This window comes from Piliocolobus tephrosceles, chromosome 1 (assembly GCF_002776525.5).
Source record: "Piliocolobus tephrosceles isolate RC106 chromosome 1, ASM277652v3, whole genome shotgun sequence".
Classification (NCBI taxonomy): Eukaryota; Metazoa; Chordata; class Mammalia; order Primates; family Cercopithecidae; genus Piliocolobus; species Piliocolobus tephrosceles.
This window is the reverse complement of record NC_045434.1, coordinates 109,870,190-109,889,804: the sequence shown is the minus strand read 5'-3', so window position 1 is coordinate 109,889,804 and position 19,615 is coordinate 109,870,190. Positions and strand designations below refer to the sequence as shown.

The 19,615-nt window shown below is 38.3% G+C and overlaps 1 protein-coding gene across 2 annotated transcripts; it reads left to right on the top strand.

The window, feature by feature from the left end:
• Window positions 1–7,840: 7,840 nt before the first annotated feature.
• LOC111556049 (acidic mammalian chitinase) lies at window positions 7,841–19,105 on the top strand. Of its 2 annotated transcripts, XM_023232658.1 has the most exons (10): window positions 7,911–7,938; window positions 9,136–9,165; window positions 11,984–12,040; window positions 13,193–13,331; window positions 16,411–16,535; window positions 16,716–16,839; window positions 17,130–17,315; window positions 17,761–17,880; window positions 17,968–18,109; window positions 18,852–19,105. In XM_023232658.1, exons 5-10 carry the CDS (start codon window positions 16,414–16,416, stop codon window positions 19,097–19,099), a joined length of 942 nt encoding a protein of 313 aa, XP_023088426.1. In that variant the 5' UTR covers window positions 7,911–7,938; window positions 9,136–9,165; window positions 11,984–12,040; window positions 13,193–13,331; window positions 16,411–16,413; the 3' UTR covers window positions 19,100–19,105. The 2 variants fall into 2 exon arrangements, with proteins under 2 accessions (XP_023088425.1, XP_023088426.1); XM_023232657.1 differs by lacking the exon at window positions 13,193–13,331 and having other exon boundaries at window positions 7,841–7,938.
• The last annotated feature ends 510 nt before the right edge of the window (window positions 19,106–19,615 follow it).

Here is a 19,615-nt window from a genome sequence, read left to right as displayed (position 1 = left end):
CTAACTTCACCCCCTTTGTGGTTGGAGAAGATACTTTGTATGATCTCTATATTTTTAAACCTGTTGAGACTTAATTTGTAACCTAATATATAGTCTATACTGAAAAATGTCCCATGTGCTCTTGGGAAGAATGTAAATGCTGTTTTTGTTAGGTAGAGTATTCTGTGTATAACTCTTACATCTAGTTGTTTTATTATGTTGTTTAGGTCCTCTATTTCCTCACTTACCTTCCATGTGATTGTTGTATTCATTACTGAGAATGGGCTATTGAAGTCTCCAAGTAGCATTTATTGTAGAACTGTCTATTTCTTCCTTTAATTCTGTCAGTTTTTGCTTCATATATTTTTATAGTGTGTCATTAGGTACAGAAATGTTTGAAATTGTTAGATTCTTGCTCTATTAAACCTTGTATTAGTATATAATGTTCTGCTTTGTCTCTTGTACATTTTTTAGTTTATAATCTATTTTGTCTGTTATTAATATAGCCACTCCTGCCCTCTTTTGGTTACTATTTGCAAGGAATACTTCTCTCCATCCTTTCTCTTTCAAATTATTTATGTCTTTAAAACTAAAATGAGTCTCTTGTAGACAGCGTATATTTGGATCATGTGTTTTAATTGATTCTGCCAATCTCAGTATTTTGATTGAAGCATTAATATATTTACATTTAGAGAAATTACTGACAAAGAGGGAATTATTTCAGTCATTTTAATTATTTCTTTCCTATATGCCTTTTAGCATTTTTGTCCCTCATTTCTGGCATTACTGTCTTTCTTTGTGGTTAGTTGATTGTTTGTAGTGAAATGTTTACATTTCTTTATACACACACATATACATCTATACACATATATACACACATACACATATATACATACACACATATATATACACACACATATGAATACACACACATATATAGCTATTTTCTTCCCCATGGTTACAATGGGGATTACATGTAATATCTTAAGGTTATAACATTCTAATTTGAATTCACACAGCTTTAAATGCAATAACTTACAAAACTCTGCTCTTTTACAGCCTCATTCCTTACCCCCTTCAGTTGTTGATGTGATAAAATACCATCTTCATATATTATGTGTTCAAAAATGTAAACTAATGATTCTTTGAAATGCATTTGTCTCTTAAATTACATGGAGAACAAAAAGTGGAGTTACAAGTCATTATTACAATAATACTAGCTTTTATGATTGTCTATGTGTTTACTTTTACTGAGAACTTTATTTATTCATATGGCAGCAAGTTTCTGTCTAGTGTCTGTTTATTTCATCCTATAGGACTCCCTTGAGTATTTCTCCCAGGACAGGTCTATTGGTAACAAACTACATCAGCTTTTGCTTATCTAGAAATGTCTCATGTTATCCCTGGCTTTTGAAGGATAGTTTTGCCAGATAAAAGATTTTTGGTTGACACTTTTTTTCTTTTAGAACTTTGAATATATCTGCCAACTGCCTTCTGGCCTCTAAAGTTTCTGATGAGAGATCTGCTCATAATTTTATTGAGGATCCCTTGTATGTGGCCAGTTGCTTCTCTTTTGATGCCTTCAAGACTCTCTTTGTCTTTGGCTTTTAAAATTTGATTATAATGTGTCTTGTGTGAATTTCTTTAAGTTCATCTTACTTGGAGATTGCTGAGTTCTTGGATGTCTATACACATGTCTTTCATCAAATTTGGGAAGTGTTAGGCCATTATCTTTTAAAATATTGTCTCTGCTCCTTCCTTTCTCTTTTATTTTTCTTGAATTCCCACAATGTGTATGTTGGTCCACTTGATGGCTTTTCACATGTCCTTTAGGCTCTCTTCAGTATTCTTCAATTTGTTTTCTTCCTGTTCCTCCAACTTAATAATTTTCACTCTCCTATCTTTATGTTTCCCAATTCTTTCTCCTGTCAGTGCAAATCTGCCCTTGAACCTTTCTACTGTTTTCCATTTCAGTTATATTAATTTTTAGCTCCGCAATTTATTTTCTGTTCTTGTCCAAATTTTTAAAAATCTTATTATTGATATTTACATTTTGTTCGTATATCATTTTCTTCATTCTCTACATCCTTTTTTTTAGTTCTTTGAACATATTCAAGACAGTTGTTCTAAAGTCTTTGCCTAGTATATTTGCCATCAGGTCTTTTTTGGAGATATTTATATTGATTTATTTTTTTTTGTTTGAATGAGCTATACTTTCTTATTCCTTTGTATGCCTTGTGATTTTTGGTTAAAAACTGGACATTTGAATCTAATAATGTGGTATCTCTGAAAAGCAGATTCTCCCCATTCCCCAGGATTTGCTGGGGGGTTTTGTTGTTGCTTTGGTTTTTGTCTTGTTTGTTTGTTTGTTTATTTCTTAGAGATGTGATCTTGCTGTGCTGCTCAGGCTGGCCTCAAACTACTGGGCTCAAATGCTCCTCCCAGCTCAGCCTCCAGAGTAGCTGGGATTACAGGTCACTGCACTTGGCTTTGATTTGGGGTTTTGTTTTGTTGTTTTTGTTGTAAGCTGTCTCTGTGCTGAGAATAAGCCTGAAGTATAAACTTCAGATCTTCACAGGTCTTTTCTGAGCCTTTCCTTGGGCATATGCAGTCACTTTCTAATTCTCCCAATATATACAATTATTTTTTAATGTTCTAGTGTTTGATGTTTGGCTTCCAAATGTTGGAAAGAGAAAAATAAAGGGAAGATAAGAATGGTGCCAACCCTTTACTTAAGCCAGAGGGGGAGTAGCTTGCAACAATGGGGGGAGGTGCGACAACAATGACTGCCTACCTCTTTGTCTGCACCTTTGTAATCAGAAGCAGCAATTAGTGACAAGAGCACAGATCTCTGATATTTGAAGGACATAGTCCTTTATTGCCCACCCTGGCTCCCACAAGCTCTGTATAAGCTGCTCCTGGAACACATGCACAGCTGCCTGCCTTGGGGCTTAGTGGTGGGGGAAGAATAGCTGCTACTGCGCTAAGAACTGAAATTACTTCAATTTACCTACCAAGCTTTCTTCTGAAGTTGCAAGGATTCAATAGACTCTACAGTTCCAAAGTAGTTCCATCAGACAAATTCTGTTGGTAAAATTTTTGTCTAGGAAGGGAGACAGATTCCTGGTGCTTTCTACTCTGCCATCTTCTCAGAATTTGTTGCTCATTTTCCTTTTATATTATGCTCCTTTAAGCTAGGCATATTGGAAAAGAAGAAAGAAAACTGCCGTTATTCTCAGATGACATAGAAACCAAAAAACGCATAGAAAATTATTCAAGCTAATAATCATGTTTAGTGGTATTGCTGGAATTAAAGTTTTTATATAAAGATTAATTGCATTTATAGAAACAAGTAATAAACAGAAAATACACTTTAAAATACTATCATCTACAGTAGAGACAAGATATATAAGAGATCTGTAATTTCTTAAGATGTGAAAGACTACTATGGAGAAAGTTATGTAACTTTATTAACAGACACTTTCAAAGATGTAAATAACTTGAGAGGCAACCCATTTTCATGAAAAAACTTAAAATCATAAAAGTTTTCATTTTTTCCAATGTTATTCCATGTAAATCCAATCTAAATTCCAATGGGGTTTCTCATGGGATTTTTATGATAAAACTAAAATGAAAGCATAAAAGGCCAAGATAGCTAAGGCATTCCTGAGGATGAAAAACTGTGTGTGTATGTCGGAGGATGGGATACCATTACCTATGACAGGTCTGAGGAGTGGCAGAAATGGCATTTCAAATTAGTGTGGAAAAGATGGGTTATTAAAGTTATGTTGGGGCAAGCAGTTACCCACATGCAAAAAATGAAATTGGATCAAGTCTGTGCACTACACACAAAAGATAAATTTAATAAATTAATAGCTCAAATTTAAAGACAACATTTAAAATTTTAGAAGAAAATATAAAGTATATTTACAACCTCAGAGTAGGGAGAAATTTTTCAAATCAGATTCCAAAAATCAAACTATAAAATACAAGTGGTATGCATTTGACTATATTAAAATTAAGAATTTATTTTCATTATAAGGCACCATAAAGAGAGTGAAAAAATAACCCATAAAGTTGGAAAAGATATGTTCAATGCACATAACTGAAAAATAATTACAATCAAGAATATATAAAGCATGGCAATAAAAATTAATAAACTTGTGGGCAGCACAATAGAAAAATGGGCAAAAGATACAAGCAGGCATTTCACAGAAAAGGAAACAAAAGCAGTCAATAAATGTCAAGAAATGCTCAACCACATTAGTAATGTGATAGATATAAACTGAAACTGCTCACCTTAATGACACAAATTTAGTCTGATGATGAAGTTTTGGCAAAAATGTGGAGTAGGAATTCTCAATCATTGCTGTTGGTAGTGTAAATTGATATAACTACTTTGGAAGAAACTTTCTAAGTAAATAGTAAATTTTAATATGCATGTGCTATTTCACTGGGCAATTCCATTCCTAGGTGTAAACACTGGAAAAACTCTTGCAGAAGAGCACCAAGAGACGTGTGTGCAGGAATGCTGACAGCAGCATGTAGAAGAAAAGTACTGGAAGTAAATCATATGTTGTTATACATAGAAAGGATAAGTAAATCAAAGCGTATTTGTATAATGGAATACCATAGAGCTATGAAAATAAGTGAACAGCTGCTACTTGTACCAATTGGATAAATCTCGAAAACAATGCTGAGCTAAAAATGCAAGAAATAGAAGAATACATATGGTATTATTTCATTTCTATAAAGTCAAGACTAATGAATATGTTGAAACTAATATAATAAAGTGATTATAATAAGTGAATATAAAACTAAAGAATGTATTATTTAGGGAAACAGACATATGTGATAATACTATAAATGAAGTAAGAAAATAGTTCCAAACTCAGAATAGTGGTTTCTCCAGGGGAATGATGAGCATTTAACTGGGGAGAAGTATATAGGGTAACAGTCAAAGATAATGTTATTTTTTAAGTTAGGTGATGGAGAAAGGATTTTCATTTTGACTTTTTTTTTTTTTTTTTTTGAGATGGAGTCTCACTGTTGTCACCCGAGCTGGAGCGCGATGGCACTATCTCAGCTCACTGCAACTTCCGTCTCCTGGGTTCCAGCAGTTGTCCTGCTTCAGCCTCCCAAGTAGCTGAGATTACAGGCACCCGCCACCACATCCAGCTAATTTTTGTATTTTTAGTAGAGATGGGGTTTCACCATGTTGACCAAGCTGGTCTTGAACTCCTGATCTCAGGTGATCCATCCACCTTGGCCTCCCAAAGTGTTGGGATTACAGGTGTTGAGCCACCACACCTATCCACATTTTTCTTAAAATGTATACCTAAACTCATGTGCATGGTAGATCTTACAATTAAAGAGACTAAAAATAATACAAGGTTGTTGAAAAAAATTAACAATGTAAAAGGATACACAAGGTCACAATTTTAAACTATTCATTCTATGACTCATAATGGCAGTGATTCTTTCCAATACCCAAGTGCTCAGATGGGATGCAGGTTTGATGGGGACTCACCTGGAGCTCTTAAGGAGCTATTGAAAATAAATGTTTAATCTGCAGGTCATATCATTTATTTAGAAATGGGGATGCCGAATTCAATAGAAAATACCTCACTACATATAAATGGTAGCTCCACCCGATAGTCCTGAATACAGTAAACCTGGAGCTACTGGCCTTGCTGTTTGCTTTTGCAAATCCTTGACTTTGATTTGACATTCTGACTCTTTGGCTCAACTGTGTTCTCTTGACTATCTTGGGAAAATGCCTCACTCAGTTTAACTTGGATCAAAAGCTTGCTTACTTAACACAGGGAAGCAATGCTATATAAACTAGGAAATTTCCATTGTGGGGACAGGTGGTCTTGTCACTGAATCCTGGATCTGGTGTTTAATAGCTGATTGATTTTCTTATCTGCAAAATTGGTATGATAGTAATAATCCTCTTTATAGGGTAAAAGAAATAATAAAATCAAGCCCTCTGATGATAGTCTTATTTTTAATTCGCTCTGCTTTAACTTTTTATTCTTTTAGAATTTCATTTTGTGACCAGTCCTCAAGAAAATGTAAATCCAAGTGCCCTGCCGTTTCCTTAATCTAGGGTCTGGTGTAATACAACAATATGCTTTTCCCCCAGGATTTAATTGTTGTCATTCATGGATGGAAAATAAAATTGGAGTTTATTTATCTTAAGCCTTCCTCCCACACCCCTCCCCATAGGAAGACTTGGTTTCTATTATATTAGAGGCAGGTTCTGTATTCTTTTTGATTCTGTGAGTTTCTACATGTCTTTCAAATATATTGATTTGTGCTTATTAGCGTTGGTTTCAATTGCTTACAAAATTAAAGCTTAAGTGACATAAGCACCAAATACAGTCTCGGGCAAATAATAGGTACTTGTAGTGTTTGTTGATATGATTATTTTCACAACTGAAATTTTCCCTGAACAACATACACAAGGGCCTTTTGGTGGGGGTGGCAGGAGGGAGAGCATCAGGAAAAATAGCTAATGCGTACTGGGCTTAATATTTAAGTGATAGGTTAATAGTGCCAGCAAACCACCATGGCACATGTTTACCTATGTAATGAAACTGCACACCCTGCACATGTACCCTGGGACTAAAATAAAATAAAATAAAATTTTTTCCTGGCACCACTTCTTTTAGACTTTCTCTGGTTCTGAGAGTAGAACAAAACACTTAACCTACCGATCATAGGAAAAATGGATACAATTTAGTTTCCAAATGTGGTAAATAGAGACACCTGTCTGGACTCACAAGAACTCTGCTAAAGTGCTGAAATCCCATAATGAGCACCCATATTGCCGCCAACTGCATTCCTGGTATTGTCACAAAACAGTACCATGTAAGCAATACAGAAAATATGTGCTAGAGTACATAAAGTAAATCAGAAGATGGAGAGATCATTGAGATACAAAGAAAAGATCTGAGTTGGACTTTGAAGAACTGCTAAGATTAGGACGGACGGTGAGGATAAGGAGACACTGCAGGCAAGACATTACAGGCAAGGAGTGGAGAGACAATCTGAGCAAAGACATGCAAGGCATGTTTGAGGACAAAGAACAGACCTTTGGCCAAAGCAGAAATGTATTACAGAATAATAGTAGTGAATTATGTTTGGAAAGGGTAGATTGGAGTTAATTTAAATACAAAATTCTAGAAATGGTCAAGTTGCAATTCTATGAAGTGGCTCATTTCAATATCATCAACATTATTTCTATCCATTAGCAACACAAAATAGTTTTCAGGGGATGTAATTTGAAACTATGGAACACTAGAGACTTATTGATGACCTTCCGGGGGACATTTTGAGATCCAAACATTCTCAAATAAAATTATCACATAGTAATGACTTGAAGCCATTCCAAAAACCATGTGTGAATAGAATATTCAGAAAGTAGCACCTAAAGAGGGAAGATTTCTTAGGCACTGATTGTACAAATTACTTATGAATAATTCCACGTGGAAAAAAGGTTTAAGAACAGCTAATAACTTCCAAAGGTTTTTTAATTTATTTTTCCATAAAGACTTGCTTTGATGCCAGACACTAAATGTCCACAACAGAAAACTGAATCACAGTATCTAAACAGATGCTTATCAGCCCTTGGAACTGCCAAAAAAGCTACTAAACCAGTGCTTTCCATGGTGATGGTCTCCACCACCCTGTTAGGAGCCATGACATTGTTCTGTCCTTGTCGGGCAGAGAAGGTGGTAATGCTGGTGGTGGGAGGGTATAGGTTGAAGGACTTGGGAGGGTGTTTGTAGAAGAGAAGGTCTGTTGATTTACTGATTAACTACATACACATCTGGGTCAATTGTTTCTCCATTTGGAAGCCTTTGTGATAACCATGGAATCAGAACATATAAAAATCCAACCTAGCAGGAGTGGTACTGACTGCAACAATGGCAAAGCTTATTCTCCTCACAGGTGGGTTTGTAATCAGAGATTGACCCTTCATCTTATCTGGTTTCTTTTTCTCTCACAGGCTCTGACAATCATGAAGTGGTCTTCATACTACATCTCTATACTTTTCCATTCTTCTTTCACCATTTCAAATTTCAAGTGAATCTTGTTATATACAAATCAGTCTGCCTCTCGTTCTGTTAACCTCAACTGACTCTGGTAACATTTCTGTTTTTGTTAATTCCATAGACCTGGTCCTAAAGGAAAGGCTTACTTTCTCCCACTGTTAGTCTTACTCTTTCGTCTTTTGTTTGGCCATTCCTTTTTCTTTACTCTTCTTCCTACGCCGTCTCACTTTAATTGGAATAATGCTTATTGATGTGCTTGTGTCCTTGGACTAGCTTTTTTGGGGAAGAAAATCAGTAGGAACTGAGATAGAGTTATGCAAGTTGTCTTTGTTCTGCTGTTTCCAGAATTATTTCTCCATTTATTCCTCTATTGTCCTACTGAGTTGATGATGTACCATAAACATGTTAGAAATTAAATTATTCAAAGAAATTGATTCAGTAAGTTGTTTAGAGCCAAGTCATACCAAGAATTTATTGGTTGCTCTAGAGCTGGGATTTTCAAACTGTTTAAGTTTCAGAACCTTTTCCAAATGAAACCTCAAGCTCAATTTATAAAACAATCAGAGTAGAAGAATTGCTTTGTAGAAGTCAGGGGAAGTCATCTGGAGTCTCAACCCCACAGTTCCTAGCTCTTCTCTCCTCATATAAGAGCTCCTGAAAGTCATTCCAAAAAACTCCTAAAGCTCAGAAGATACTGAATTCTCTGCTTTAGCAGATGCCTTGCCTGTTGGAAGGCTGTGTTTTATCACTCAGGTAGGGGAAGAAAGAATGGATGTGTCATCACTGAGTACAGTGACCAGTTGGTGATTTCAGGAAGTACGTCTTCCATAGATAGTAGACTTCGGACTCAGCATTCAGTAACATTTATTTGTGACATGGAAAGTGTAAGAAGAAGGCACCATGGTCATTTTTGATAAAGGTAGGGAAAGGTAGATCTACTGTTGTGTTCACTGAAAAGCCTTTGGAATCACCACTAAATTTAACTGAAGCTGTAACAATTTATGGCAAATTGGAAGGCAATCAATCCTTCAGAATTAGAATCTATGGGGTACAGATAACTGGTTCAAAGTACATGCTTTGTCTTTCTATCTAGGTCTTGTTCTTGTACTGAATGTGCAGCTGGGTAAGTCATGAACTCCATGTTTTATCATTGAATATATACATATATATATGAGATAAACCATATGAGGGAAAGAGATCTGCTATTTGCTTCACAGACAGATGGGTTTGATTTGGGTGTAATCTAGTGTTTTGGATTGGCTGTCACTGCTATACTCTTCAGCATGACCATCTGAATTATAAACTGGTACTCACTGGGCTTCATAGGACTATGGGCATCTTTTCTTAGAAGGCTGCCATCTAGGCTTATCCAAAATCCCAAGATGAGTCTGTCAAAGTTAAAAATCAACAACTCCAAGTTACCGACTAGTTCTGAGTTAGAATCTTAGGATGCATCTGCAAGAGTGTTCATACTACCTCCCTCCACACAGAGATGAGGCATCTGAGGCACAGGGAGGGAATCAGCGGCAGGGCCAAAACTCACAGCACAATTTAGTGGCTCCTAAACCAGGCCATTGTCCCTCCTGCTGACTACACATAGGCTCTGCCTACCAGCTGACATGCTACTTCTCCAACTGGGCCCAGTACCGGTCAGGCCTGGGGTGCTTCACGCCTGACGACATCGACCCTTGCCTCTGTACCCACCTGATCAAGCCTTTGCTGGGATGCAGAACAAGATCACCACAGTCGAATGGAATGATGTGACTCTCTACCAAGCTTTCAATGGCCTGAAAAATAAGTAAGAGGAGGGAGATATTTAATTTGATATCCCCTTTTTCATCACTTCCCAAACATTAATGCTTCTTAAAATGTAGTTCAGATCCATGGATCTGAGATGGAGACCAAGACTCTGCATTTCATTTTTATTTTATAATTGACAAAAATTGTAGGTGTTTATCATGGACAATGTAATGTTTTGAAATACAAATACGGTGTGGAATGGCTCAATCGAACTATCAACATATGCATTTCCACAAATACTTAATATTTTTGTGGTGAGAACACTTAAAATGTACTCTTAGCAATTTTCAAAATACAATATATTGTTATTAACAATAGTCACCATGCTGTACAATATACCTCTGCAACTTATTCCTCATTTGTAACTTATATTTTGTATCCTTTCACCAACATCCCCCCAACTCCCACCCCCACAGCACCCCAGCCTTTGCTAACCACCATTCTACTATATACTTCTATGAGTTCAACTTCTTTTAGATTCCACTTTTAAGTGAGATCATGTGGTATTTGTCTTTCTGTGCCTGGTTTATGTCACTTAACATAAGTTCCTCCAGGTTTATCCACATTGCTGCAAATGGCAGGATTTCCACCTCTTTTTAAAGACTTAATAGTATTCATTGTATATAAATACCACATTTTCTTTGTCCATTCATTCATCGATGGGCACTTAGGTTGACTCCACATCTTAGCTATTGTAAACAGTGCTGCAATGAACATGGAAATTCAGATATCTCTTCAACAAGCTGATTTCATTTCCTTTGGACATAAATCCAATAGTGTAACTGCTGGATCATATGGTAGTTATTCTTTCAATTTTTTGAGGAACATCCATACTGTTTTCCATAATGGGTACACTAATGTTCATTCCCACCAACAGTGTGCAAGAGTTCCTTTTTGTCCTCATCCTCTCCAACACTTGCCTTTCATCTTTTTGAAAACAGCCATTCTAACTGGATTGAGTGGTATCTCATTTGATTTTGATATGTATTTCTGATGATTAGTGATGTTGAGCATTTTTCATACACTTGTTGACCATTGGTATGTCTTCTTTTGAGAAATGTCTATTCAAGTCCTTGGCCCATTTTTTAATCAGGTTATTTGTTCTCTTACTACTGAGTTGTATAAATTTCCTATATATTTTTGATACTAACCCTTTACTTGACGTATTGTTTCCAACTATTTTCTCCTATTCCATAGGTCATCTCTTGTCTCTTCACTCTGTTTCCTTTGTCATGCAAAAGCTTTTTAGCTTGATGTAATCCCATTTGTCTATTTTTGCTTTTGTTGCTGCACTTTCGAGATCACATCCAAAAAATTTTTGTTGCAGCTCTTGGAGATTTTTTTAAGGTTTTCTTACAGTAGTTTTACAATTTGAGGTCATAAATTGAGGTCTTTAATTCATTCTGAGTTGATTTTGTTCAGTTTAGTCATATTTAAGAGAAGGAAAGTACAGGTGATTGCCACTATCAGTAATGGTATTATCGTGAATGCAGCTACTAGAATTTAAGTTACAATAACTAAGAGTAAATAAACTCCTTTACAGCAGTGTTTCTGAAAGTGTGGTCCATTGACTACTTGCCTCAAAATCATGTGGGGTACTTAATTAAAGTGTTAGTCCCTACTGCAATCCAACCTAATGTGAATCTCAGGGAAGAGGTAATAAACCCAGATTTTTAATCTTGTCCTCCCACAACCTTTGCACTTAATTATTACGTACTTTTATGTTTGGAAATGTCTATTCCAGAGAATGTGTATAATTTCAAGCCAATTAATTTATGTTAATGTTACAGAGGCTAAGAATGTAATTAAGCTCAAGCAACATTTACCATTTTATCTGATGGAATAGAATATTATATTAGCTATTCATGCTTTTTAAAGTTACACATATCAAAGTTACTGCCAATCCACAATATTTTTTAAAGCCCAGTTTCAAAATTTAGATTTCCCTCGGGAACCCCGAGTGCATTCATGACAAGAACACCACAAACAATTTTTATAAAGGAAGTTTTCAGTAGTGGAGGAAAATTGTTCTACAAAGGCAAAACAAAAATATCTGACCAGATCCAATACTAAGGCAATGCATTTTAAATGGAGGGAGTCATGAATTTTCAAATTTATCTGTTTCTATCCTTGCTTTACAGGAACAGGCAGCTGAAAACTCTCCTGGCCATTGGAGGCTGGAACTTCGGGACTGCCCCGTAAGTCTTCTTGGAGAGCATGTTGTTTGTTTGCTATTGAAAACAAGTTAGCCCCATGTGATCACTGTCCCTTTAGACTTCACAGTCTAAGACAGGGTGTTGAGGATGTACATAAACAAATATATGAATTAAATAAGTCGCTAAACCAGAACCTCAGTATTTACTGGAACACATTTTATTTCATACATTTAATTTTTGGTGGACATTTTGGGGCCTTATCCACAGAGGTTTACTTACTGAGGTTCCCAAACAACCTTCTTAAAGTATTTCAAGAGTACAAACCCCGAGGAGAGTGTTACAGTGCTTCCCTCTATTTATCTTCTGGTGTGGGGAAGAACGAGAAAATCACACAGATAAACAAGAGGACTTCTTGGAGGGTACATGAACTTGGCAAACTGTTTGGGGAAGGGACCCAGTGTGTTGGGTTGGCCAGGTATTCAAAGAAACAAGAGCAACTTGGGAGAAAGAGCAGAGTTTGGGGGGGATAACAAAATAAAGGGAATGTGAAGATACCAGGGCTGGGAAGAGTAGTGATTACAAAGGAAGGAGAGGAGAAAACCAAGAACATGCTTTACTCTGGGCTATGGGTCCTGATGAAGGGCTCCAAGGCAGAAATTGAGAGCTTGATTTTACTCCAAGGTGTTGGGACCACCAAGGCCTCACCCTGCCTTCTTTGGTTCTCCCTCAGTTTCACTGCCATGGTTTCTACTTCTGAGAACTGCCAGACTTTCATCACCTCAGTCATCAAATTCCTGCGCCAGTATGAGTTTGATGGGCTGGACTTGGACTGGGAGTACCCTGGCTCTCGTGGGAGCCCTCCTCAGGACAAGCATCTCTTCACTGTCCTGGTGCAGCGGGGGAAGAAAGTCACAGTCTTTGGCCCAAAAAGATTCAAAGTCTTTCTTTCCAAGGAGAATTGGGTGGCTCTAGGGGAAAACTAAACTTGAATTTAAACTGATAGAATATTAGCAATGCAGAGATTCTTATGTATCATGCATTCATTAAACAAACATTTAATAGCAACAACAAAACAATATGTAAGCTGTGTGCCAGGTGCTGCTCTACATGTTGTTTTAAGAACCATAACTCACATTATCTTCATATTTACTCTACGGCATACATACTATAAGTATTATAATCTTTATTTTACAGATGAGGAAACTGAAGTACAGAGAGGGTTTAAGTAACTTGCCCCAGATCATACAACTAGTAGGCATCATAACTACCTCTGCAGTTTGGCTACAGAGTCCATTGTTTCTAAGTATTACAGTAGGCTGCCCATTATTACTGAGCACATATTCTGTGGCAGACATTGTCAGGCTAAAGATAAGAATAAGATACTATCCTTGACTTTGAAGAACTTCTTCTGAAGTGGAAGACTGAAAAAAATGAACAATGACAGTGCATTGTGATAAATGCCATGCTAGAGGTCTGCAGAGTACAAAAGTAACAAGGAAAGAGAGTACCTAAATCTGCTCTGGGGCAGGATCAGAAAGTGTTTCCTAAAGAAAGTGATGCTTGGGCTCAGTCCTGAAAGAAACTGGTGTTAACCAATTAAGTGAGGATGGGAATGGCACAAATGATATACAGATAAGTGTGAGCAAGTGGGTGAGTAATGGCTGTGAAGTTGCATGAAGAACCAGACAATGTGAGAACTTTCATATTATGTTCAGCAATTTGCACTTTACCCTTGACACAATGGGACTGTTTTGAAGAATTTTAAATAGTAGAGAGCTGGCTTTAGCCATAGAAGGTAAATTAGAAGGAGATGAGAAGGCATGGATAGAATTAGGAGGTTATTGCAGTAAATCAAGCAAGAAATGATCAGGGCCCCAACAAAGGCTCTAACACTGAGGGAAGAAGAGGATGTATATACGAGATATCAAGATGATAGAATCAATAGGATTCGGAGATCAACCGGAAATGGGAAACAGAGAGGACCCCCAGTTTTCTGACACTGACGATGGGTTTGATTTTTTTATTATTATTATTATACTTTAAGTTCTAGGGTACATGTGCATAACGTGCAGGTTTGTTACATATGTATACTTGTGCCATGTTGGTGTGCTGCACCCATCAACTCGTCAGCACCCATCAATTCGTCATTTATATCAGGTATAACTCCCAATGCAATCCCTCCCCCCTCCACCTCCCTCCTCCCCATGATAGGCCCCGGTGTGTGATGTTCCCCTTCCCGAGTCCAAGTGATCTCATTGTTCAGTTCCCACCTATGAGTGAGAACATGCAGTGTTTGGTTTTCTGTTCTTGTGATAGTTTGCTAAGAATGATGGTTTCCAGCTGCATCCATGTCCCGTACCATTCAGGACATAGCATGGACAAGGACTTCATGTCTAAAACACCAAAAGCAACGGCAGCAAAAGCCAAAATTGACAAATGGGATCTAATTAAACTAAAGAGCTTCTGCACAGCAAAAGAAACTACCATCAGAGTGAACAGGCAACCTACAGAATGGGAGAAAATTTTTGCAATCTACTCATCTGACAAAGGGCTAATATCCAGAACCTACAAAGAACTCAAACAAATTTACAAGAAAAAAACAAACAACCCCATCAAAAAGTGGGCAAAGGATATGAACAGACATTTCTCAAAAGAAGAAATTCATACAGCCAACAGACACATGGAAAAATGCTCATCATCACTGGCCATCAGAGAAATGCAAATCAAAACCACAATGAGATATCATCTCACACCAGTTAGAATGGCAATCATTAAAAAGTCAGGAAACAACAGGTGCTGGAGAGGATGTGGAGAAATAGGAACACTTTTACACTGTTGGTGGGATTGTAAACTAGTTCAACCATTATGGAAAACAGTATGGCAATTCCTCAAGGATCTAGAACTAGATGTACCATATGACCCAGCCATCCCACTACTGGGTATATACCCAAAGGATTATAAATCATGCTGCTATAAAGACACATGCACACGTATGTTTATTGCGGCACTATTCACAATAGCAAAGACTTGAATCAACCCAAATGTCCATCTGTGACAGACTGGATTAAGAAAATGTGGCACATATACACCATGGAATACTATGCAGCCATAAAAAAGGATGAGTTTGACAAACCTGACAAAAACAATAAATGGGGAAAGGATTCCCTATTTAATAAATGGTGCTGGGAAAATTGGCTATCCATAAGTAGAAAGCTGAAACTAGATCCTTTCCTTACTCCTTATACGAAAATTAATTCAAGATGGATTAGAGATGGGTTTGATTTTAATGCTATTAAGTAAGACGGTAAATACAGGAAGAAGTGTAGATTTGAAAGAAGAAGAACTGACCTTGAACTTGATGAGTGTGAAGTATCTGTAGGACATCCTAATGGAATGCCCAGTAGGCATCAGATAAATATCAATCTGGAGTCTAGGACAAAAAAGCTTGACTTGATATACTTGGTTTTTAGACTTACTGTCTCCCAAGACAGATTGTTTGCTATACCATGCTATGTAACAGATCATCACCCAGCCTCTGAATAGTTTCAATGTTAAGTAATAGGTGAAAAGTCAATTTCCTTACTTGTTGAATTGCTCTAATGATCAGAAAGGAATATCTCTTTTCTTGGCTGGAACATGCTTCCAGTCATAACTTATAACTTCTGGTCATTGTTTCTAGTGCTGCCTGCAGAAGCAACAGAGAATAAGGCTGCACCTTTTGCAATATATGGGCTTAATGTCTTAAGACAGCTGTAATGCCTTGCCTATAATTTCTCTTATTCCAGTTAAATATCTTAGTTCCTTCAACCAATAACCACAAGACAATTTTCAGGCCCAGTCTTCACTGGAACATACTCTGGCATGCATTAATAGTGCAATTATAAGAACTATACCCAGTACTCCAAATGAGATTATAGTCGCACGGATACAGGTGGATTAATCTCTAGCATTGAATGGGAACCTATCATCTAACTGTTACCACCTTCCTTATTGGCCAATTCACCATTTTATTTGTTGGGATGTCAGTCCTATAAAGTAGTTCATCTACTTTATGAAACAAATTTCCATACTGCTGGATGTAGGGTATCACTGCAACTATAGCTTCAAAGTATAGAGATACAATGGAGCTCTAGTGGTGGTCTGAGACCTGGGTTTTGGTCATTACCTACCTACTAACTCACTGTGGGACTTTGGTGAAATTGTCCTAACTCTTATGCATATTAGATAGCCATAAAATTCAATAATATTATCTATCCTATCTACTTTATTAGGTTGTTAAAGACTAAAGTAAAATAAAATATGTGAAAGCAATTTAAGAAAGAGAAGCATTATACAAACATATGTTTATTATTATTATTTAAGGAGCTAAAATCAGCATCATAGATGTCCTATTACGCCTTATTATTCTGTAGGAAATGCGTCAAGCTTTTGAGCAGGAGGCCAAGCAGAGCAAAAAGCCCAGGCTGTTGGTCACTGCTGCAGTAGCTGCTGGCATCTCCACCATCCAGTCTGGCTATGAGATCCCCCTGCTGTCACAGTAAGTGATGTCCCTTATCTTCAAACTCCTGGAGGTATCACTCAGGCACACTAGGCCTGTCCTCGGTCTGGCTTGCTATTCAGGGACCTTGTTTAGGAGGCTTTAGAAGTGGTGTCCTGTGCCTGCGTGGGTGTGGGAAATGACCATCAGAATGATTTTAAATCCTCTACCACACCTCAGGTACCTGGACTACATCCATGTCATGACCTATGACTTCCATGGCACCTGGGAGGGCTACACTGGAGAGAACAGCCCCCTGTACAAATACCCGACTGACACTGGCAGCAACGCCTCCCTCAATGTGGTGAGTCCCTGTACAGATGGAAGTGCAGACCAGAGATGATGATGTTAATCACACAGAGACTCTGACACATAGTAAACATAAATTCTGCAAGTGTCTCACTTAAACAACTGTCCTCACGTTGATCGTATTTCATTAATTACAACTTCACCAAAATGTTTTGAAAAAATAAAAAAACTACTCCATCTGCAATTAACAGCATACAGTTTCACCTGTTGGAATAGAGGACTAATAAAACTAAGAACTGGGTCCGCAGCTGGTTGGGCCCTGTAACTAACCCACTGCCACTGCAGGATTATGCCATGAACTACTGGAAGGACAACAGAGCCCCAGCTGAGAAGCTCTTAGTTGGATTCCCTACCTATGGACATATCTTCATCCTGAGCAACCCCTCCAACCATGGAATTGGTGCCCCCACCTCTGGTGCTGGTCCTGCTGGGCCCTATACCAGGGAGTCTGGGACATGGGCTTACTATGAGGTACATACATTGGACTGAAAAGTGCTCTGTGAATGCCATGCACTGTGCCTTAGGGCTAGCTAGAATCTGCTGAAATCTTGAATGTTCATTCTGTCTCTGACCTAAATGCTTTAAACACAGCTGCTTAAAGTGCTTAAATAACATTCATTTACATAATCCAAATGAAGAGCATTTAATAATGCATAATATCCCTTCACACAACAGACTACCTTTTTCATGTAATTTATATTAGCACACAGGTAATAAAATAAATATACCTCTCATACTACTGTGGGTTCCCAAAATCATTTGACAAGCAACTTGATCCTCTTTACTACATATAAAAACCTGTAATTAGAAATTGAGCAAAACCCCAACTGGAGACATGAAAGAAGAAAAATTAGAAACATGTTTTTCTTTAATGGGAGTACCATTTAAAAGATTTGAATCTCTTGACTTTTGAAAGATCTATACCTTCCTGAAAAATGGAGCCACTCAGGAATGGGATGACCCTCAGAAAGTGCCTTATGCCTATCAGGGCAATGTGTGGGTTGGCTATGACAACGTCAAGAGCTTCGATATTAAGGTAAGATCAGTCCCTTAAATGTGCTGAGGTCCCAGCCCTGAGTCCCAGAAAAGCAAGTGATTCCTGTTACCCTCTTTCTTTAAACAGGCTCAATGGCTTAAGAGCAACCAATTTGGAGGCGCCATGGTCTGGGCCATTGATCTGGATGACTTTACTGGCGCTTTCTGCAACCAGGGCAAGTTTCCCCTAATCTCTACCCTGAAGAAGGCCCGCGGCCTGCAGAGTGCAAGTAAGTGACTAGGCGGGAATGCCCAGGTGTAGAAATGCCCCTTCTCCAACTCAAAAAGCAACCCTGATGTCTTCCCACCTGCCCTCTGCCCAGGGATCCTCTTTCCACTTCACCTCACTGCTCCTGCCCAGGTGAGAGATAGGTTCCACCCTTGAACTGCCATGTCAGGAACATTATGCACTTATGGGAAGCCAGGCCTGACTGGGTGGGTGTTCTAAGTCTGCTAAGTCTTAAGGGTGTGGAAGAGCCTCAAGAAATTATACTAACATCAGTATAAGTATCTACTTCTCTATGAATCCCTTATTCAAAGTCTTTCTCAACCCACCTGGGGAGAGTTAAGAAACCCTCACCAATGCTCACATATCTCCAGTCTGTGATTCAGGGGACATATTAATTCTCTAAATCTTTCCAGATTTTTCCTAGAATTTATTGGTTCACCATTTATGCCCAGATTCTAGAAAAGTGTTTTGCATACATTTGGTGGTTAGTAAATATTTTTTGAGTGATTTGGATGTTATAAGGAAAGAGCAACCTTTTTTTTACAATTGAAAGCAGGCTGGCTTGACACAATAGCTTTACTTAACTCCTGAATATGGAGCTACTTTCTATTTTGAGTTGCAGAGATCCAGAGCCAGCTGCACCCCACCTCCACACTTCCGCTCCCACAGTTCTCTTCACCTCTAGGTGAAGCTTAGAGCCTCTCCCAAGCCCACTAGTCTGCTCTTACTGCTCTGTGTTTCAGGTTGCACGGCTCCAGCTCAGCCAACCCAGCCAACAACTGCTGCTCCCAGTGGGAATGGGAGTGGGAGCAGCGGCTCTGGAGGCAGCTCCGGAGGCAGTGGATTCTGTGCTGACAAAGTCAATGGCCTCTACCCGGTGGCAAATAACAGAAATGCCTTCTGGCACTGTGTGAATGGAGTCACGTACCAGCAGAACTGCCCGGCCGGACTTGTCTTCGACACCAGCTGTGATTGCTGCAATCAGACATAAACCTGATATGGTCTATATTCCCTAGAGTTCCAGTCCCTTTTGCTTAGGACGTATTGCTCCTACCTAAAGTCCTGCAATAAAATCAGCAGTCAAAACCTGAGTGTCCTTGGTTTTAAGTGATGTAGGTGGAAACCTTTTCTAGATATGAAAGCAGGGGCTATGCGTGGGGGTGGAGTGGTGGAGTAGAGTGTGGGAGGAAGTGGTGGAGCTAAAGCACCACAGTCTTCTATCTGCCAGTGTTCATCTGCATGAAGGTTGGAAGCCATAAGGAAGAAATGTCTGAATGTTTGGTGCATTGCTGGGATGAGGACATGAAAAGGATAGGTCTGTCACTGGGCAGTTTTTCTCAGGAAGGAGCTGAGGTGCTTCCATGAGACTGGGGGACATAGGCAGTGCTGCCTGGCTTGCTCAAGGAGTGGAAGACCTGGACATTCTCTCCACTTCTACTGAAGACCTAGAGCTGTTCCGGCACCTCCTGGACTGACAGCTTTGGGAAGATTTGTGCAGTACACTCCA

Coding starts and splice junctions, on each gene's coding strand:
- LOC111556049 (XM_023232657.1), top strand. Junction 16,536..16,715: donor GAGATCCCCCTGCTGTCACA/GTAAGTGATGTC, acceptor ACCACACCTCAG/GTACCTGGACTACATCCATG. Junction 18,110..18,851: donor CCGCGGCCTGCAGAGTGCAA/GTAAGTGACTAG, acceptor TCTGTGTTTCAG/GTTGCACGGCTCCAGCTCAG.